At 41.3% G+C, this 21,056-nt stretch overlaps 1 protein-coding gene across 3 annotated transcripts in view; it reads left to right on the plus strand.

Annotated features, from left to right (window-relative positions):
* Window positions 1-21,056, plus strand: part of mtf1 (metal regulatory transcription factor 1) — a 52,068-nt gene that overhangs the window by 19,496 nt on the left and 11,516 nt on the right. For all 3 annotated transcript variants that reach the window (XM_033045472.1, XM_033045471.1, XM_033045470.1), the window contains 5 exons: window positions 8,239-8,370; window positions 13,680-13,753; window positions 17,100-17,230; window positions 18,575-18,652; window positions 20,914-21,016. In XM_033045472.1, coding sequence (XP_032901363.1) covers window positions 8,239-8,370; window positions 13,680-13,753; window positions 17,100-17,230; window positions 18,575-18,652; window positions 20,914-21,016 — 518 coding nt within the window. The remainder of the gene's footprint in view (window positions 1-8,238; window positions 8,371-13,679; window positions 13,754-17,099; window positions 17,231-18,574; window positions 18,653-20,913; window positions 21,017-21,056) is intronic.

Consider the following 21,056-nt stretch of genomic DNA (forward strand, 5'->3'; position numbering starts at 1 on the left):
ATTTTATATTTTCATGGTATATATTGCAAGTGATTGTGAGGAATTAAATTGTCCCATGCATTAGGTTCAGTAATGGTATTGTGGTGCTTAGAAATGTGACACTTGAAGCAGCGTCTCGACTTAAAACATCGACCCTTTGCCTCCACAGATGCTACCCGACCTGATCAATTCTTGCAGCAGCTCATTCTTTTGTACTTTGTATGTTGCATTCTGTTTCAGCAACTTACATTTACAGTGCCCTTCATAATGTTTGGGACAGACCCATCATTTATTTATTTGCCTCTGTACTCCACAATTTGCGATTTGTAATAGAAAAAAAATCACATGTGGTTAAAGTACACATTGTCAGATTTTAATAAAGGTCATTTTTATACATTTTGGTTTCACCATGTAGAAATTACAACAGTGTTTATACATAGTCCCCCCATTTCAGGGCACCATATTGCAGCAATGTCATGTGAATGAAAGTAGTCATGTTTAGCATTTTGTTGCAATAACTGCTTGAAGTTGCGATTCATGGACATCACCAGTTGCTGGGTGTCTTCTCTGGTGATGCTCTGCCAGGCCTGTATTGCAGCCATCTTTAGTAAATCCTTGTTTTGGGGACTAGTACCCTTCAGTTTTCTCTTCAGCATATAAAAGGTATGCTCAATTGGGTTCAGATCGGGTGATTGATTTGGCCACTCAAGAATTGACCATTTTTTAGCTTTGAAAAACTTTGTTGCTTTAGCAGTATGTTTGTGATCATTATCTTGCTGTAGAATGAACCGCCTACCAATGAATTTTGAGGCATTTATTTGAACTTGAGCAGATAGTCTGTACACTTCAGAATTCATTATGCCATAACCATCAGCAGATGTATCATCAATGAAGAATAGTGAGCTAGTGCCTTCAGCAGCCATACATGGCCAGGCCATAACACTCCCACCACCGTGTTTCACAGATGAGGTGATATGCTTTGGATCTTGGGCAGTTCCTTTTCTCCTCCATACTTTGCTCTTGACATATAAGTTAATCTTTGTCTCATCTGTTCACAAGGCCTTTTTCCAGAACTGTGGTTGCTCTTTTAAGTACTTCTTGGCAAACTAACCTGGCCACCCTATTTTTGCGGCTAACCAGTGGTTTGCATCTTGCAGGATAGTCTCTGTATTTCTGTTCATGAAGTCTTCTGCGGACAGTGGTCATTGACAAATCCACTCCTGAAGAGTGTTTCTGATCTGTCAGACAAGTGTTTGGGGATTTTTCTTTATTTTCGAGAACATTTTTCTGTCATCAGCTGTGGAGGTCTTCCTTGGCCTGTCAGTCCCTTTGCGATTTGTAAGCTTCTTAATGATGTTCCAAACAGTTGATTTTGGTAAGCCTAAGGTTTGGCTGATGCCTCTATAACAGTTTTATTCTTGTTTCACAGTTTCATAATGGCTTCTTTGACTTTCATTGGCACAACTTTGGTCCTCATGTTGACAAACAGCAATAAAAGTTTCCAAAGGTGATGAGAAAACTGGAGGAAAGACTAGGTGCTGAGAGCTCTCTTATACCTGCATTAAGGAGGAATTTAAACACACCTGACCAATTACAAACACCTGTGAAACCATGTGTCCCAAACATTATGGTGCCCTGAAATGGGGGGACTATGTATAAACACAGCTGTAATTTCTACATGATGAAATCAAAATGTATAAAAATGGCCTTTATTAAAATCTGACATTGTGCACTTTAACCGCATGTGATTTATTCTATCACAAATCTCAAATTGTGGAGTACAGGCAAATAAATAAATGATGGGTCTTTGTCCCAAACATTATGGAGGGCTCTGTAGTCTGCACCTTTTTAAACCACATCTTTGTTCAGATTTCCTTGACAATAAATGTATCTTATTCAAATAAATGGTTATAACTTTGCACTTAATTAACTATTAACTGGTATGGGCAAATGGTTGCTTACTATTGTCTAATACTGTAAAAGAATCTGCAGGTTAAAGTTACCTACCATTTAAAGTTAAATTCTTACTGAAAAAAAGATGCTTTAAATGGTGTGACCCTTTCACCTATTTGTATGCTTATCAAGTTTCCAACCTTCTCAGTTATTTTGAGCTGCACTCTCCGATCACTTAAAACTAGATCCTTGTTTCATCAGTATTTGAGATATGCAGATCATTTTCAAATAATTTTACGATAGATGTATTAGGATTAGAATTTCAAATACCTGCCTCAATTCCGGTACATAACATTTTAATACAAAAAAAGACACACAGTGCTTGAATAACTGAGCAGGTCAGGCCGTATCTCTGGAGAATATGTTTGGGGGATATTTTTGGGATGGGACACTTCTTCCGACTGAAGAGGGCCAGGACTAACCAAAACAGTGAATACTGGTGAGGGGTTATAGGCAGATGAACACCAGAGATGAAAAGACAAAAGGTGTGAGGTAAGGATAGAAGAGATGCAATTCTGAAGCCAGGGGCAGAAATATAGCTGGAAGGGGAGAAATGGGCACAAGTCTTGGGGCACAAGGAAGAGGGGATAAGAAGATTGATTGTTGGTTAGTTATCTAAAAATGGAGAATTCAATGTTCATGCCATTAGGTTGTAAACTCCCCAATCATATTCTCCATATGTGTTGTTCCTCCAGTTTGTGTGTGGCTTCACTCTGGCAATGGAGGCGGCCCAGGACAGTATGGAAAGGGGAATAAAAATGGATAGCAAGCGGGAGATCCAACAGGCCATGGCGGACCGAGCTTACGGGTTCAGTAAAACGGTCATACGATCTACACTTGGTCTTGCCGCTATAAAGGAGGCCATGTTGGGAACACTGAATACTGTAGATGAGGTTAGAGGAGTGTACATGCATCTCTGCTTTACCGGGAAGGACAGCTAGGGTCCTGGATGGGTGTGAGGGAGGAGGTATAGGGAAACTTTTAAGGGGAAAGTACTTGGGGAGAGGATGGTTTGGGTGAGAAGGGATGAGTGAATCAAGGAGTTGTGGATGGAGCGGGCTCCACAGAAGTCGGAAAGGTGTGGGGATTGGAAGGTGGTGAAATCACGTTGATGGCAGGAATGTCGGATGCGAAGGCTGGTAGGGTGAAAGTTAAGGTTCATGGAAATGGTGGAATTTGTGTTCCATTTGGGGTGCTGTTGAGTGGGAGACCAACAGGACACCGAGGAGATGGGGGTGAGTGAGCCATCGATGACAGCAGTGGGGAAAGCATGTTTACTGAAGAAAGAACATATGGGAGGTCCTGTAATGAAAAGCCTCATCTTGGGCACAGTTATGGGGAGAAGGCAGGAGAATGGGGTTAGGAGGGAGAGATAGGTCAGCCATGATTGAATGGTGGAGTAGACTTGATGGGCTGAATGGCCTAATTCTGCTCCTATCACTTATGACCTTATGTGGTGGAGTTGCTGAAATTGAGAGCAGGGGATAATGTCTTTGCAGGCAGGGTGGGAGGAGTGTAGATAACTGGGCGTTGGTGGGTTTGTAGTAAACATCAGTTGTCAGTCCCCTTTGCTGGAGACAGAGAGATCAAAAAAAGGGAGATGGGTTTCATTGATAGTCCAGATTAATTTGAGGGCAGGGTGGAAGGTAGTGGTAAAGTTAATGAAATCAGCGAGTTCTGCTCGGGTGCAGGGGCCAGCCCCAATCCATTCATCGATGTAGTTAGGAAAGAGTTGGGGGATGGTGCCAGTGTACATTTGGAACAAGGACTGTTCATTGTAACCAACAGGCAGGGATAGTTGGGGCCCAATGCGAGTGTCCCTGGCCACACTTTTAACTTGAAGAAAGTGAGAGGAGTCAAAAGAGAAGTTGTTGAGGGTGAGGATGTGCCAGGGCAGACCTGTTAACTGCCTAATCCTTCAATGTTATTTTACAGCCGACTTTATCCCTTCTAAATTAGAATGTTTCAGGAGGTGATGGGTTATTTGCCCGATCTGTTAATTTGTATTTGTTCATATTTGCCATAGCTGTTAACACTAAGAACATTTGATTTGGAAAATAACTTTGGGTGTAATGCACAGAACCAGTAATCTCCAACATGTTCAGTCTTGGTGGCTTGTCTAACCTTAGCGTCAATTCTCTATCGTTCAGTATTGCTATTGTGGTTTTATCAGTAAATTAGATATAATGTGATTGCACAACTTATTTTTCTTCTGAGGAATCATTGTAAAACCAGGAAATCAAGGGAACATATGATTCAAGGTTTCCTTTGTTGAAGCCAATTACAAGGCCCAATCTAACTTTAAAACGTTTAAACTCTCAGTTAGAGGTTCCAATCTGAAAGAAGAGGTTTTTCTGTTTAAAAAGGACTTTAAAAAATATTTTTTAAGACAGCAATGAATCGCGAATTAGTTGTAGCTCTGATTAAATTAAACAATTTCTATGAATTGCCCAAGTATGAAGTATACAAGTACACCACTGCAGTGGGTCGGGGTGGGAGGGGGAAAGTTGATGGAAAGTTTAGTCGCATGGCTTCAAGAGCAACCTTTCCCTCGATCCCAACAAAACAAAGGAACTGGTCGTTGATTCACCCCAATGTCTGCATAAATGGTGCTGAATTGGAGGTGGTCGAGAGTTTCATGTTCCTTGGTGTAAATATCAATAAAAATTTACCCTGCAGCCAAGAGAGCACCCAACAGCCTCAACGTCTGCAGGAAGCTAGGAAAATTCAGCATATCTCCATGACTTTTGGCAATTTCTATAGATGCACATGTATCACTCTGGTATGGCAGCTGCTGTGCTCAAGACTGGAACAAATTGCGTAAGTTGTGAGTGGAGCCCAGTCCATATCACAACCAGCCCCCCCCCCCCCCCCCCCCCCCCACCTCACGCACACAAGCGCACCCCGCTTCCATATACACTTTCTGCTGCCTCGGGAAAGCAGCCAACATAATCAAGGACAAATTCACACTTCTGTCATTTTCTTGTCTCCCCTCTCCAGTTGGGCAGAAGATACAAAAGTTTTATCCACGCTGTTATCAGACTCTTCCAATCTACCTAATTGTGGCTCTTGCACTTTTTCTAACTATGCTTTCTCTGTAGTTATGACACTATAATTCTCCACTTTATTTATGTTTTCTTCTGATGTACTTGTGAAAGGTATGGTTGAACTCATTTATGGTATGAGGTGTCTGGATAGCATGCAAAGCAGAGTTTTTGGGTACACATGAAATAATATACCAATACCAAGTATTGCAAGGAATTGAGTAATACATGATTTTCCTGTATTTGCATGCTATGTCGCAGAGCAGGGAGGGACGGATATAAATGCATTTCATCGTGTCTTTTAAGGACAGTATTAAGGTGGTGTAATCAGTATGTTGTTAATATGCTTACATGGAGAATGCTTCTGGCTTGAGGGCAATTTGGCATTGTAAATTCATTATAATATTTTGCATCAGTGGACAGTAACTCTCCTTGAACCGAGTAAAACATTTTATGTGGAAAATTATGTGACAAAACAGATATAGCATGGTTATTAATCATTTACACGGGAGAATCTTTGGGTCCGAAGACTCAGGGGCATCTTAAAAGGGGCACCTAATCAATTTAATAATAAAAACAAAATGCCAGATTATAGGAGACTTGCAATTGGTCAGTCTTGCAATCAATACAGTCAATTCTCATTAAGCCAACACTCATTATACCAGAGTATTCACTATCCAACTCTAATTTGTGTGTCACAGATCCTAATACACCATAAACATACTTGTTAATCTGACAATTCATATTCCAACATTGACATGTTTATTCCAAAACCAGTTGTTAATTTATCGTTACATTTCAATCGCTCAAACAGTGGTCTCTTTGTTAGCAGGTTTTATTCATTAAACAAAATCAAACAGTCATCTTTTCATTTAGAGCTACAGCGTAGAAACTGGCCCTTTGGCCCACCTTGTCCGCACCGACCACAATCACCCGCACACTAGTTCTAACCTACACACTAGGGACAATTTACAGTAGCCAATTAACCTACAAACCTGCACATCTTTGGAATGTGGGAAGAAACCAGAGTACTTGGAGAAAACCCGTGTGGTCACAGGGATAATATACAAACTCCATACAGACAGCACCCGTAGTTAGGTTCGACCAGGATCTCTAGCGCTGTAAGGCAGCAACTCTACCACTGTGCCTCCCTGGTCATCTATTGTTCATCTATTCTTTGTTTTAGCCTCTGTAACATTTTTCTTTTTCATTTATAGAGTCATACAATATGGAAACTGGCCCTTCGGCCCAATTCATCCATGCTGACCATGATGCCCCTTCTAAGCAAGTCCTATTTGCCTACATTTGGCCCACGTCCCTGTAAACTTTCCCAATCCATGTGCCCATGTTCATCTACCACACCATTCTACTTATTGCCTTGATTTGTTAAAGTCAGGGGTAAAAACATTAATTTCTGTGGCTGCAGGTGAGACTTTGGGATGGTGTGGTGTCTTCCTGGTTCAGAGTCAAAGATGTCTCGGAGCCAGCACGGGACATACCTAGAGGGAAGGGAACCAGAGGTTGTGGTCCATATTGGTACCATTTGACATGGGTAGGAAGGGAGATGAGATCCTGCTCAGAGAATTTAGGGAGTTGGATAATAGATTATATTAAAAAGACAAGACCTCCAGGGTTGTGATTTTAGGATTACTATCATGTGCCATCTGCTAGTGAGATAAGAAATATAAAGATCGTGCAGTTGAATCTATGGCTAAGGAGCTTGTGTGGGAGGGAAGGCTTTGGATATATAGATTATTGGACACTCTTCCGGGACAGGTAGGACCTGTATAAGAGGGACAGCTTGCACCTGGGGAGGGGAATCACTATCTTGGGAAGTCGGGTCACTATTACAACTCAGTAGGATTCAAACTAGATGGGTAGTGAGGTGGGAACCAGAGCAGCAGATCAGCAAATAAAATGACTGATGTGAGGTACTAGTTATGACCATTAAAGCACAAAACAAGGACTGGCAGGGAGAGGTTAATAAACATGGTGAAGCTGATAAACTGATGTGTGTTTAATTCAATGCAAGGAGTATCATGAGAACTGAGAAAACACTCGGGTGGTCTGAGATAAGTGACATCTGATATTTGTTGGTATGCTTTGACCATCCATAATCAATAAACGCCAGTGACTGGAAAGCATGCTGGAGGTTAATATCTCACTTTTTAATATTGGTTTTGACTGTTGGACACCTTTCTCTAAAGGCAGGGTCACAGGGAGAATATGCAAACTCCACACAGTCAGCACTCGGGTTAGGATTGAACCCCACTACTGGAGGTGTGAGGCAGCAGCTCTACCAGCTATGCCACTGTTTGCACACAGTTCTCAGCAAGCACACTGAGTAGATGTCATTTTAAAGTACAGTGGGATAAGTACATGAGAGTGTTCGGACTGAGAGGACTATGACAAACACTCATGCAGGGTAGCACTAACCAGGCATCTGTGTCTCAGTAAATAGAAATAAAAACAAGAAATTTGAAATAAAAAAAAGATGCTGCCATCTTTGGTTGGTCAGCACAATGAGGAGAGAAAGAGTTAGCATTGAACATAGAACAGCACAGCTCAGGAACATGCCTTTTGGCCCACAATGTCCAAGCTGAACACAGTGCCAGGTTAAACTAAATCTATCTGCCTGGACTTGATCCATATTCCTCCATTCCCTACTTGTGCCTATCTAAAAGACTTCACTTGCCCCTCGCATCTGCTTTGAACTTTTTGTCTTTCAGCTTAAAGCTATACTCTCTAATATTTGACTCGATAGTGGTTGATGGAAATCCAGAATAACGGAGAGTGCTAGGAAAGCTTAGCATTCTTTGGGGAAAAGAAAACTTGCATCGGAACTGGCTAGGGATTGAAAAACAATAATAAAAAAAGCTGCAACTGCTGGAAGTCTGATACAAAACACAGAAAATACTGGAAGCACTTGGAAGATCAGGCTTCAATTATGTAGAGGGAAATATTTAATTCTTCAGGCCAATTACTTCCCTGTGAATATAACCGAGGTGAATTAATGGTTCACAAAATTGATTAACAGCATTCGAGTGTCATTAATGGTTACACATGTCTTATTTCTTTTTATGCTAATTTACTTATATAATTTGCTTTTTAGAAGTTGTTTTAAGGGAGTTCTTCTGGAGTGATTCTTTGACAACATGCAGTGCTGGATGTAATCAGTGATACAACACTTGATAAAACCGTTCATCGGGTTGTCAACTCTGAACTAGTCACTGGTAATAACTGCCTTTTGTTTTGTTTCCAGGCTGAAAGCCCATCAAAGGCTTCACACGGGGAAAACATTTAACTGTGAATCAGAAGGATGCACTAAGTACTTTACTACACTCAGTGACCTGAGGAAACATGTCCGAACGCATACAGGAGAGAAGCCATTTAGGTAGAGGCTTCTTATGGTTCCACTGTTTTGCAAAGCTTGTTATTAGTATGTAGATTTATTAAGAAATGGAAGATGTGAAGTTTTGTATTACTGTCAACTTGGTTTATCAATTTTGAAATTAGAAAAGGTGTTCTAACAAGAGACATGGTTGGAGTAAAACGTTTTTTAATAAGTAAACTTCAAGCTAAGTACCCTGTTCAGTTTTTTAACATGTGGACAATCTTATTCTTTAGAAATGCTGAGGGGAGTTAGCAATTCATTTGGATTCCTAATAAGATTATGACTTCTGTGCACAGTGGCGGACTGGGTCTAAAAATATTGGTTGCCAGGAGACAAAGGGGGCCCACTTCATCAGGGGCCCACTTGATATAGGGGCCCCACTTCATCAGGGGCCCACTTGATATAGGGGACCCACTTCATCAGGGGCCCACTTGCCATCGGGCAAGCTGACACCCTGGCCAGTCTGCCACTGTCTGTGCATTGTGAACACCTGCTTTGTTAAATGCAGTTAATGGACTTGGAAATGCATTTGAATTGTTGCCAAATACAGTCAGAACGATATGCCTGCGCATAGGATAAGTTTAGTTTAGAGATACAACATGGAGACAGGCCCTTCAGCCCACCAAGTCCATGCCAGCCAGCGATCCCTGCACACTAACACTGTCCTACACACACTGGGGACAATATAATTATACCAAGCTAATTAGCCCATAAACTTGGGAGGAAACCAAAGCACCTGGAGAAAACCCATGCAGGTCACAGTGAGAACATACAGACTCCATATAGACAGCACCCACGGCCAGGACTGAACCCGTGTCTCTGGCGCAGGAGGGCAGCAATACCGCTGCACTACCAGGCTGCCCTCTTTCTCACCGTCCACTTTCTTATCCTACACATTAGGAACAATTTACAGAAACCAGTTAATCTACATAACTGCACAACTTTGGAATGTGGGAGGAAACCTGAGCACCCAGGGGAAACCCACGTGGCCACAGTGAGAACGTACAAACTCTACACTGACTGCACCCAAAGTCACACCCTCAGGTGGGTCTCTGGAGAACCTGGGTCTCTGACATTGTAAAGCTGCAGCTTTACTGCTGAACCACTGTGCCACTGGGTGATTAGATTATTGTAGATCCAAGAACAAATTTAAAATCTTCATGTGAAATTAAGCAGGTTAAAAATTGTATAATATTATTTTACCTGAGTATTTTTGTCCTCACTGCTACTGAGGGTGTGATTTATTACTTCCCATGGCTGCCACCCTTTCACTCCGAAAATTTTAGTTTTTTTTAGCGTGCTAATTATTGATTTGCCTAGGTCTGAAGATTTTTTTGGTGTTTCTGCAATCCTCTTATTGTGTTGTAGGAGGGAATTTTGTACTTTACCCATACCCCATATCTGACTTTACTCAGATAGGCACAGACACAAAATAAAACAGCTCACAGATCACTGCTAAGTCTGTCGAACAAGTCAGTTTATTAAAAGGCCTTAGCGATGTACATCGGGAAACTGTGAGCAAGCCCAAACTGTTTCAACAAGCCATAGTAACTACAAGATTTTTATATCCTCATGACACAGTTGTGGAATGGAAATAAATCATTAATCAATGTTTCTGTAACCTTCCATCTTTGTCTTTCCCCGTAGTTAACTTTAATCTTACGTTTCTTGTTGCTGTAAAAATCTCTCTACCATATATCTATCAGATAGATACCATAAATGTCAGTGGCCCTGTGGGAAGGAATGATTCCTCGCTAAATGGGGTCCCCTCGTTAAAGAGGTCATTCGTTAATCTTTGGGGGACACCTGCTAAACACAGCGTCATGAGCAGCTGGTATCTCAAGATTGCAACAAATAAGAACCTAGACAGAACTGCGAAGGACTATCCTCCCCCCAATAGATAAGAAAGCCTGTTTTTCAACAGAATGTTTCAGATTTAGCTATTCTGACTACATTCTTGGCCATTTTTCCCATCATGCTCCCCAGTATGAGTTCTAGGTTTAAACAAATTATAACCTACTAATTTTATTCATAATTCTCAAAATTCCCAACAACAATGTCAACTGTTAGTTCATAATGGAATGAGTCTATTGAATGTCTTGTTAATTGTTCTTGAGTTATAACTTTTAAAAGAGTAGGCCTGCTCTGCAGAAGTTTTGGTATAGAAGGAATCTTTGTGTCTGCACTTTTATATTATCTGCTTTGTTTGAAGCTGTTCAAACCTCTGTTTCACTGCAACAAGAACTATGTTCAAAAATGCTTCACATAATCGAAACCCTTTTAAATGTCCCATCTCTTCTAGTCATATCTAGTTTGTTCCTTGTTTGCAATCGGATAGCCAGTGTAAGCATTTTGTCGGTAGTCATCTCACAGTTGAAGTAGTGCCATGCCATCCTCTGTGTCAAGTCCACCATTCAGTGTGATGTGCACTGAAATGTATCCTAGCTCCATCCAGTTGTCTTGGCTCCATAGCCTTTAATAATCTCATCGATAAATTTATGTCTTAACAATTAATCAAATTAGTCTTTTTTTCCTTCTAAATGGGATCTCTGTACATCCATCCAACTCAAGTGAAATAAGTTTCAAAATTTTGACAAAAATATTAAATTATTTAATTTCATTCAATGGAGTAAAAAAGCTTGTTATATTTAATTTTTCATCAATAATACATGTATATAAAATGTCAGTGTAGCTTTGCATGCCTTTTCCATGACTTTCTTGCACTCTTTCCATGAGGATTCTACACTTGCATAATATTTTAATTTGTATTCGGCAAACCATGTATAAAACTTGCAATCATAAACTCCCCCTTGTGACCTTCACAACCAGTACCACTGGATGACACCAACAAAATAATCTGTTTCTTAGATGTCCAAACATTCATATTCACTTTCAAGAGATGGTTGCTATTGGGACTATTGCAACACAAGTTGTACCAATAATATTCTTCTCTAATCTGAGGGAAAAACTCGTGCTTCCCAAATGGTTATGGGTTTTAATCAAAGATCGACACAAAACTGGAGTGACTCAGTGGGTCAGGCAGCATCTCTGGAGTTAGGTTTAAGTCCCATCCCAAAATCCTAAGTACAAAATCTAAATTGACAGCCCAGTAAAGCATTATTTTTCAGATGGGATACTATACTGAATGTCATATTTATTTTTAAATATCTAGGGCCCTGTAGTGCAGGGTTAAAGGCAAAATCCAGGCCAATATCAATCACTTTTTTCCCCCTATAGCAAGATCGAATAAACTGCATTCATCAGATAAAATTCAGGACCTTGGTTACATTGCAAGTGAAATCCTAGAAGACCATAAATCATCATTCTGTCACCATTCGGAATTTGAAATTTGATACAAGGGTGAGACTTTATTACTCAAATAGCGTAATATTTAATACAATTTTTTAACTATAAACTCTTTTCATAGAACAGTACAGCGCAAGAACAAGTCTTTTGGCCCACAATGTCCATACTGAACATGATGCCAAGTCAAACTAATCTCTGTGCCAAATTAAACTAATCCTTTTCCTGTACTAAAGAAACCTTTGTACAGTTCTCCAGGAATCTTGCAACTAAGCTAAATTAGTTTTTAATCCTTTTTATTTTGAATTCAACATGAGAGGAAATAGTCTACCCCATATCTGACATTTCAAGATGTTTTTTAATGGCTGTTTTATTTGTCTATATATTGAAGCAAGAAATATAAACTGTTTTCTTGCAAAGGCTTTGGAATGGTGGTTGTAAATTGCTATATTTGAAGAAAATTAATAGTTTGAAAACTATGTAATGCTTTATCAATGAAAAAGTTATACAGAATGGAAACAGGCCCTTCGGCCGAACTTGCCCATGCCGATCAAGATGCCCCATCTACCCTAGTGCCACCTGCCAGCGTTTAGCCCATATTTAAGTGGTAGCTTCCCAAACCGTGGAGCATCCTAAACCAGATAAAGAACTTTGAAACAGTAATCATTATTCTGACACGGTAAATATGGCACCTGATTTGTACTTTGAATTATTCAACTTGCATTATAAACAAAAGTAAAGTAAGTCAGCAATGATGTTTCAAATAATTGACAGAAATTTCAATAAACCCCCATCACTCTCTTTACTAAATATGGTATCAGACTGGGGCTTGATTTTATAACTTTTCCAAAAGATTATTGAGAACACGAGAGGATAGCAAAAATTACCAACCATGTGACTTAAAAGGATTTGGCATATTTTAACATTCACAAAGCTGGTGATATCACCAAAATAAATGACTCCCATCTTATCTAAAATCATGGATCTTGCAACTGGATAAATTGCAAAACTGAGCTAATAATGTGTAGAAACTGCAGGTTTACAAAAAAAGACACAGATGCTGGTGTAACTCTCCAGGTCAGGCCGTTGTCTCTGGAGAACAATGATGGGTGACCCTTCAGAAGAAGGATCCCGACCCGTAAAGTCACCTATTCATGTTCTCCAGAGATGCTGCCTGACCATCTGAGTTATTCTTGTACTTTGTTCCAATAATGTGTAGCTTGGGGCCCATGTGGATTTTCACTGTCAGAGAGCTGATAGAGCTGCACCCATTTGTAAATCTTACCATATGATGGGATGCCATCACTAAAAAAGGTAAGACATGTTCTTCCAATGCTGCAATGTTCATCTTTTTCTCTACTGTTCCCTGGGTGCCAGCAAAACGAAAGGTTCCTTTGGAAATACAAGGAACCGCAGAAGCTGTTTTACAGAAAAAATAAATAAGAGCTGGAATAACTTAGCAGGTCAGGCACCGTCGCTTCATGGGCAACATTTCGGGATGGGACCCAATTGAAGAAGTGTGCCAACCTGAAATGTAGTTTACCTCCTGGGGGCACAGTGGTACAGCGGTAGAGTTGCTGCCTTACAGCGCCAGAGACCCACGCTCGATCACGACGATGGATGCTGTTTGGTGTGCTTTGTGTGCTTTGGTTTCCTCCCACACTCCAAAGATGTACAAGTTTGTAGGTTAATTAGCTTTTGTAAATTGTCCATAATAGTGCTGGTGTACAGGGTGATAACTGGTCAGCACAGACTCAGTGGGCCGCAGGGCCTGTTTTCATGCTGTATCTCTGAAATCTAAAAGTCTATCCATTTCTTCCAGAAATGCTGCCTGACTCACTGAGTTACTCCAGCACTTTGTTCTTTTGGAGATGTTCTTTGGTGTCCAGCAGGCACCATTGATACCTGCATGTATGTGTGTGGGTGTGTGCATTTTTAATTAGACCACTACACATGTTATGCAAAAGTGACAGGGAGTTCAGACATTCAATGTGTTTCATTTTTAGGTGTGATCATGATGGCTGTGGGAAGGCTTTTGCGGTCAGTCACCATCTCAGAACTCACGTCAGAACACACACAGGTAATCAGTCTTTTTCATTTAACCTTATTTTTCGCACCCTTCACAATAAAATGTCGTGAATTATGTCCAGCCTATTTTTTGTTACTAACTTTTATTTACATAATTTATGTACAAATGTTTCCCCAACTCCATCCAAAATTAATGTTTATATTCCTGCTTAGTTTAGTTTTGAATGAGTGAGTCATTTTATAATGTAACTAGACTAAGTGGGATCCGTTGGGGAGGTGTGTATGTGGGCGGGAGGGTTGTGGGGGGGGGAGGGGTGTGGGGGCGGGTGGGGGGAAGGGGGCGGATTTGTAGGGGGTGGGGGGGGAGTGGTGTGGAGGCAGGGGGTTGTGGGGGGAGGGGGTTGTGCGGGGGGGGGGGTTGTGGGGGGAAGGGGGGGTTGTTGGGGAAAGGGGGGGAGAGAGCTCAGAGAAAAGACGGGGAAGAGCCATGGGGGAGAGGGGGTATCACGGGAGAGGGGGGGCAAGAGCCAGCGTGGGGGACCTGAGGGGAAGGGGCTGGAGCTGCGGGGTGTTGCGATGGCAGTGCATTTGGGACTCACAGTGGGCACTGGACGCTCTCCTCCACCGGGATCAGACCCTTCGCTTTCTGTTTGGCGACATCGGCGACATCTCGGGCCACTTGGATAGACCTACTCAATATCTTCTGTCCATTGATATATTCAGTGCTTTTTGTTTAAAGTTTGGGGAATGAACAGAAAGGACTACATTGACACTAAAAGTCAAATTTAAGGTTGATTTGCACAAAGCATTTTGACGAATATGTAATTGAACTCCCTCCTGCAATGTTCCTTGTAAGATTAATTTTGATGCTGTTTGTTTCTCCTAATATTTCACAGGCAAATTTCAGGCAGCCTAGGAAAATTAGGTGAATTTTAACATCTAATTTACCTGAAAATGTTGGCAGCGCTTTATTGTTGAATAGCATTGTGAAATGCAAAGCAATAACAACCATCTCCACAGCATCACTCCAGAAGTCTAGGCATGTATGACGTGCATCTGGTGTGATTTCTACTCATCCTGGGAGCACAGGATGATGCCATTCTTTGGGCATCACGTAACAAGCTAATTCAGGAATACATGACTCTGGAGTTACCACAATTGAGCACTCAGATTCACGGAGTCATGCAGCATGGAAACAGGCCCTTCGGCCCAACTTACCCACACCAACCAACATATTCCGTCTGCACAAGCCCCACCTGCCGGCATTCGTCCCATATCCCTCTAAACCCACGTACCTGTCTAAATGTTTTGTAAATGTTGCGATAGTACCTGCCTCAACTATCTCACCCGGCAGCTCGTCCCATACACCCGTCATCCCTGTGTGAAAAAGTTACCCCTCAGGTTCCTATTAAATCCTCGGAAATCTCTGCACACTCTTGGGACAAGTTAACCTTCCCAGGAAAGAGGCTGCTAATGGTTTAAGCCCCTTGCTATAAATCTCTTGCCTATTTCATCCTTTTGGGAAAAGGAATAGAAACTTACCAATATCCTGGATTTCTATCCCTGCCTCTTGGGACCTTGTCACCTATCTGTTCCTCCATCTGGTTCTGAGCTGCTTTCCACTAGCCGACTCCCACTTTTAAGGTATGAAGCCTCCAAAAGTCTTGCATTCCACCAGAAATAACCAAGGCACAGACCTGTTGACCTGCCCCTATCACAGCATGGAGAGGTTGATGTCTCCCTTTTCCCACTAGAACAACTGCAAGATCTTAGTACCTTCTAGCCATCATCTCCACCCTCCTCTGGCCCACTGGTTTGCATCAGAAAAAAAAGTCTTCAAACTCAATCTCTAGGAGCAAATACAAGCCTTTATTTTTTTTTAAAGGGAAGTGTTTGCTGAATTTTGTTGCATACTTACGAAGGCTTTAAGAAGCAAGAGGGATAAGCATGAAAATTTCAGCAGTTCCTTGTTTCTCCATGATTACTTTATAGTAGTCTGCTCAAAATGACTGCTGGTAAAATATGCAGCCACTTCATTCTATTTTTGCTTGATTAATTGCTGAAGGTGACTGCTCCATTTCTGTTTTTGGATAGATGCATAATCAGTGATAGTAGATCAAAATCTCTTCCCAAAAAAAAGGGTAGCTATTATAAGGAACCTTGCTTAACTGTGCTTCTTTAAGTGTGCTGTTCTCTTAGCACCAGTACGTTGATGAGATGCAAGACTAGAAATTAAGATGCGTAACACTTTTTAATTGTGCTAAATTAAGACACGGGATGCTGTTTATTTCAGTGCTCCTTACTCATTACCTGAATGATATATAGCTATCCATTTTCAAATGACGCCACTGAGCTTGTAACTGCAAATCTTCCTTGTTCACGTGCTACAATTTCAGTATCGGATGCATGGTGGTTAAAGTCATTTATAGAAACAATGAACTGGTTGACAAAAAAAGACAGTGCTGGAGTAACTCAGTGGGTCAGACAACATCCCAGGAGAACATGGGTACATGATGTTTCAGGTCGGGGCCCTTCTTCAGACTGTTTGTGGGGGGGAGGGGGGGGGGGAAGAAAGCTGGAAGAGAGGATTGGCAGAAGCTTTCTTTTTCTCACTGTACAACTCCAGCACGTTGTATCTTAAAGTACTCGTTATTGTCCGTGTTTATATAGCTATTAAAACAGCGTGTCCATGAGCAGTGGCCAGCCTGGGACCACGGTATGATTTGGTCAGTATTTTTATTGCTGTTCTCAAGGACTCCATCCTCCCACTGTTCACTCAAACCCCACAACATTCTGGTCCTGTTTGGAGTGTCCCTAACCATGGGTTCCCCTCTGGCATGTCAGTGATGTTGAGCCTCGGGTGTGACTGACTTTCACTTTGGTGAGTTCACAACCCAAACAGTGGCATGCAGTGGCCTTTAAATATAACACCAAAGTAGTAGATGAATTTTTAGGCTTCGGTATTGTCTTGGCAAATGCCCCACAACCTTTTAAACTTAAAAAATTGCACATGATTTTTTTGCCAGCACCCCACTGCTTTGTTCTGTTGTATTGCTGTTGCCAGTTATTCTGACAACCCAAAGTTATTTATAGCAACAAGCCTCTCAGAATGCAAGCAGACCCCAGCAGGATATTGCCCGCAGTTTTCTACTTGAGTAATCTCTCCTGGGAAGCCAATAGAAATGCATAAACATGAAAAGGAGAATTATTCAGAGCTACAGAGCGACCAAATTGAATTGCGTAGTATGGAGCTAGCTACCATTAATTAACATTAATTCATTTCTACAATGCTATTGCAAAAATATGAAAATTTTTTGTTTTGTCACTTTTGATGGAATATGAGTGAATTTGCAGGTGTGACAACAACTTAACACAAGAATACTATTGTGTTTTGATAGGTGAGCGACCATTCTTTTGCCCTAGTAATCGCTGTGAAAAGACTTTCAGCACACAATATAGTCTCAAGAGCCACATGAAGGCCCACGATAAAGACCCAGCTAATGTGTCGAACCAGAATTCTGTGAATGAGGTTAGTTTCTACAAAACATTGTTCCCTTTGAACGCTTTGCTGAAATGTGTGCTTTTAGCTGTTGGCCACTGTTTACTCTGCATGCATAGAACATGACAGTAGGTTCATTTCTGATTCACTTTTGGGAAGTGGAGGAATCTAAGAGAGATTTTGAGTCGGGGATGTCATAGAATGTTTGAAATAAAATGAGAACATTTTCATACACAAAGTACTTATCTATAAGAAAATAAAAGGATTAATGTTTTGAATGGAGATGCCATCTGAGTTGTATATTTAAAACTTAGTAGCAATAACCTGGTAAAAATTTGACAACTATCTTTCATAACAAATTATGATTCAATGGTTTCTTTATTATCACATATACACAGGTACAATGAAATACTTTTTTTGCATACAACTCAGCAAAGACTATCACCGTACATGAGCACTATCCCCTGGTTAGACCAGAATGTACAGCCCACTGAGTCTTTATGCGTGGCACCATTTTGTAGTTCCAGCAGCAGCTGGCCACAAACGCCTGTTGCAGTGATTGCCTCCATTCTGGTTGTCCCATGAACTGTTGTCCTCTCCTTGCACGGCCCTCTTCAGCCCTTGTTCCCCGAGGGGTGCCTCCTGCAGCCAACCTTGAGGGTGCAGAAGGTTAGACACCCTGGTTCTTCTTTGTCCAATGAACGTCGTCATCTCCCTCCATCCTCCTGTCCGTGGTTTCCCTCTCCGGGTGAGTTCCCAATTCCGCAGTGGGCTTATTGTTGAGGTGGGCTGCGACTCGCCGGGCCTCCCTCTCCGGGCGGGTTCACATTTCCACGGCGGGCCTGGCCTGTTGTGGGGATGGGCCCCGGCTCACGAGGGGCCTTTGTCCATTCTCCCTCCATCCTCCTCTCTGGGTGGAGGTGGACAGGCTTGCTGTTGCAGTGACCTGCAGCTCGCAGGCTTCCCTCTCTGGCGGGTTCCTGGTTCCGCTGCATTACTCAAGAATAGCATTGTAAACTTATAAAAAGTTACTTTAACATTGAATTAAATCATGGTGCTAAAAAAAATAATTTCAACTTATTCGCAATGTGGACCAAAAAAGATCAAGATTTTAACCATTTTAATGAAGAGATGACATTTTATTTTAACATTCGAATTAGTGCAGTAATATGCTTCCAATAAGTTGTAAAAGGATTCATGGTTTAGCTTTCTTTTAGATTTCCAATTCCTTCGCCAAGTCTGCAGATTGTTACAATTTTTTTTTAACGTTTTTTTTATTGCTGGATTCTCTCCATTCTGTGAAAATTGATTTGGTTTATAATTTGTGTAGATTTGTACGTTGGTAATATTGTCAACTCTGTCCACTGTCCACAGGAGACAAACCATTCACTTTGTTTAAGTGATCTAAGCTTGATATCCACGGATTCAGAACTTCGAGAAAATTCACAATTGGTAAGCTATTACAAGCTGTTGGTGATGATACGGCAGTATTTTCTGATTTTTTTTTTTAAAAGGCTGTCTCTTGTGCTAAGGTTATAAAACAATCATTTTTGCAGTTTGCAGTGTGGCATTCAATTATCTATTTGATGGTTGATTAATTTGAATAGATTAACAGGCCGGTTCTCACCATACATTACGTTTAATTATTTCACTTTTCTTCATATCATTTTGTTTTTTCAATCTCCTTGCAAAATACAGTGGAAGAGCCAGAGCACTGGAAAATGACAGATTTAATACTTTTTTCACTTATAACCCATTTCATTGATGTTTTCTGTCACTGGGAGGTGGTTTTCAAGATGCAAAAAAGAATGGATGTTTTGCAGGATTTTGCCATGTTTGGGGATACACGGAACACAAAATGCTGGAGTAACTCAGCGAGCCAGGCAGTATCTCTGCAGAACAAGGACTCTTCAGACTAACATCAGGGTCCTTCTAATCTGAAGAAGAGTCCTGATTTGAAACAATGCCTATCCATCCATATCCTCTAGATATGCTGCCTGACCCGCTGAGTTACTCCAGCACTTTGTGTTCTACGTTGTATAGTGTGGTCAGGTTGGGAGAGAATTTTTGTATTGCCGGTTTTGGGTGCATTTTAGTTTTTTAGATACAGGGCGGAAACAGGCCCTTCGGCCCACCGGGTCCGCACCGACCAGCAATCACACACATTAACATTAGCCTACATGCACTAGGGACAATTTACACTTATACCAAATATACAAACCCAAGCCAATTAACCTACAAACCTGTACATCTCGGAGAAAACGCGCACATTCACGGGAGAGCTTACAAGCTCCATATAGACAGCACCTGTAGTCACGATCGAACCCGGGTCTCCGGTGCTGCAAGCGTAGTAAGACAGCAACTCTACCGCTGCGCCACCATGTGGGGTGCATCCTTTCATAAGTTTTAGTGAAGAAGTTATCAATGACTTAAGCAGAACCTCCAAATGCAAGCATAGTCAGCCTACTGCAGATCCACTATTGAGGTTGGGATGACCTTGCCTCTAAAAATGCTGCTCCTGTGGGGGATGTTTCCATTGCACAAAAATCAAACTGCTGAAGGAACTCAGTAGGACAAGCATCGTCTCTGGAGGAAATCTGACAGTTGACAATTTGGGTTTGGGACACTTTAAACTGATCAGATGCTGCTTGGCCTGTTGAGTTCCTCCAACTGTTTGTGTTTTGCTCAGAATTCCAGCATCTGCATACTCTTGTCTCCATAATTTCCTGTTGGTTCACTCCTCTACTGCAGTTGATTTGTTATTAATGAGGTTCAACATTGTGTTGAGAAAGAGATGGGGCGCTGACGCCATCTTGTTTGATACATTTGAGATTGGTTCCATGAAGACGATTACAGTCATGGCTTAATGAGACAATTATGAAACAAATTTGAAAAGGGGAAGTATAACAAAGAGGGATGTTGGAAATGCAGTAGGTGTTTTCTGAATTTATTTTTAGAAGGCATTTAGCAATATTGAGGTTCATGGAATCAAAGGTCAGCTGGGAATTAGTTTAAAAGCAGATGGTGGTAGTCATTGTTGTTTTACAGAATCTTTTACAGGGCGGCCTAGTGGCACAACCTCTGCCTCACAACACCAGATATCCAGGTTAAATTTTAACCGCAAGTGCTGTTTGCGTGAAGTTTGCAAACTCTCCCTGTGACTGCGTGGGTTTCCTCCTGGTGCTCCGGGTTCCTTTCACATCCCTGGTGTGCAGGGATGCTTTGTAGGTTAATCAGTTTGTAAGTTAATTGGCTCGGTAAATTGCCCCTGATATGTAGGGAGTGGATGCAAAAGTGAGATAACATAGAACTATTGTGAATGGGTGATCGATGGTCAGCATGGAGTCAGTGGGAGGGACAAAGGGCCTGTGTCCATGCTGTATCTATCACCAAATTGTATATATCAATACAATTCAATCGGTCAACAGCAATCAACAGCAGTAGTTGAAAAGCAAAAAAATGCTTGTAAATCTATCAAAAGCAGATAAAATAGAAATACTCAGCAGATCAGGCAGTTTCATCGAGGGAGAAACAGAATTAATATTTTCGGTTGATCTAACTTATAGAGTATTGTCATGTTATACGAGTACAGTGTAAATACAAATTGTTGGAGTACTTTTTAAAGTGTGAACTACTTTTACTCAACTTCCTGATTTTTCTTTCTCCTCTCACTAATATTCACCCACGTTAATTCCTGGTTTTGTTTCTGTTAGGTCCAAGGACATGACCTGAGCACTATTTCAGCAGGAAGTCTCTTTGAATCCATGTTTCACAATACTGATAGCTGTGCCAGCCATGATGGTTCCCAACAGCCTGGTAGGAACAATGATTCATTACATTTCAGATATGATTCCAG

This window comes from Amblyraja radiata, chromosome 27 (genome assembly GCF_010909765.2).
Source record: "Amblyraja radiata isolate CabotCenter1 chromosome 27, sAmbRad1.1.pri, whole genome shotgun sequence".
NCBI lineage: Eukaryota > Metazoa > Chordata > Chondrichthyes > Rajiformes > Rajidae > Amblyraja > Amblyraja radiata.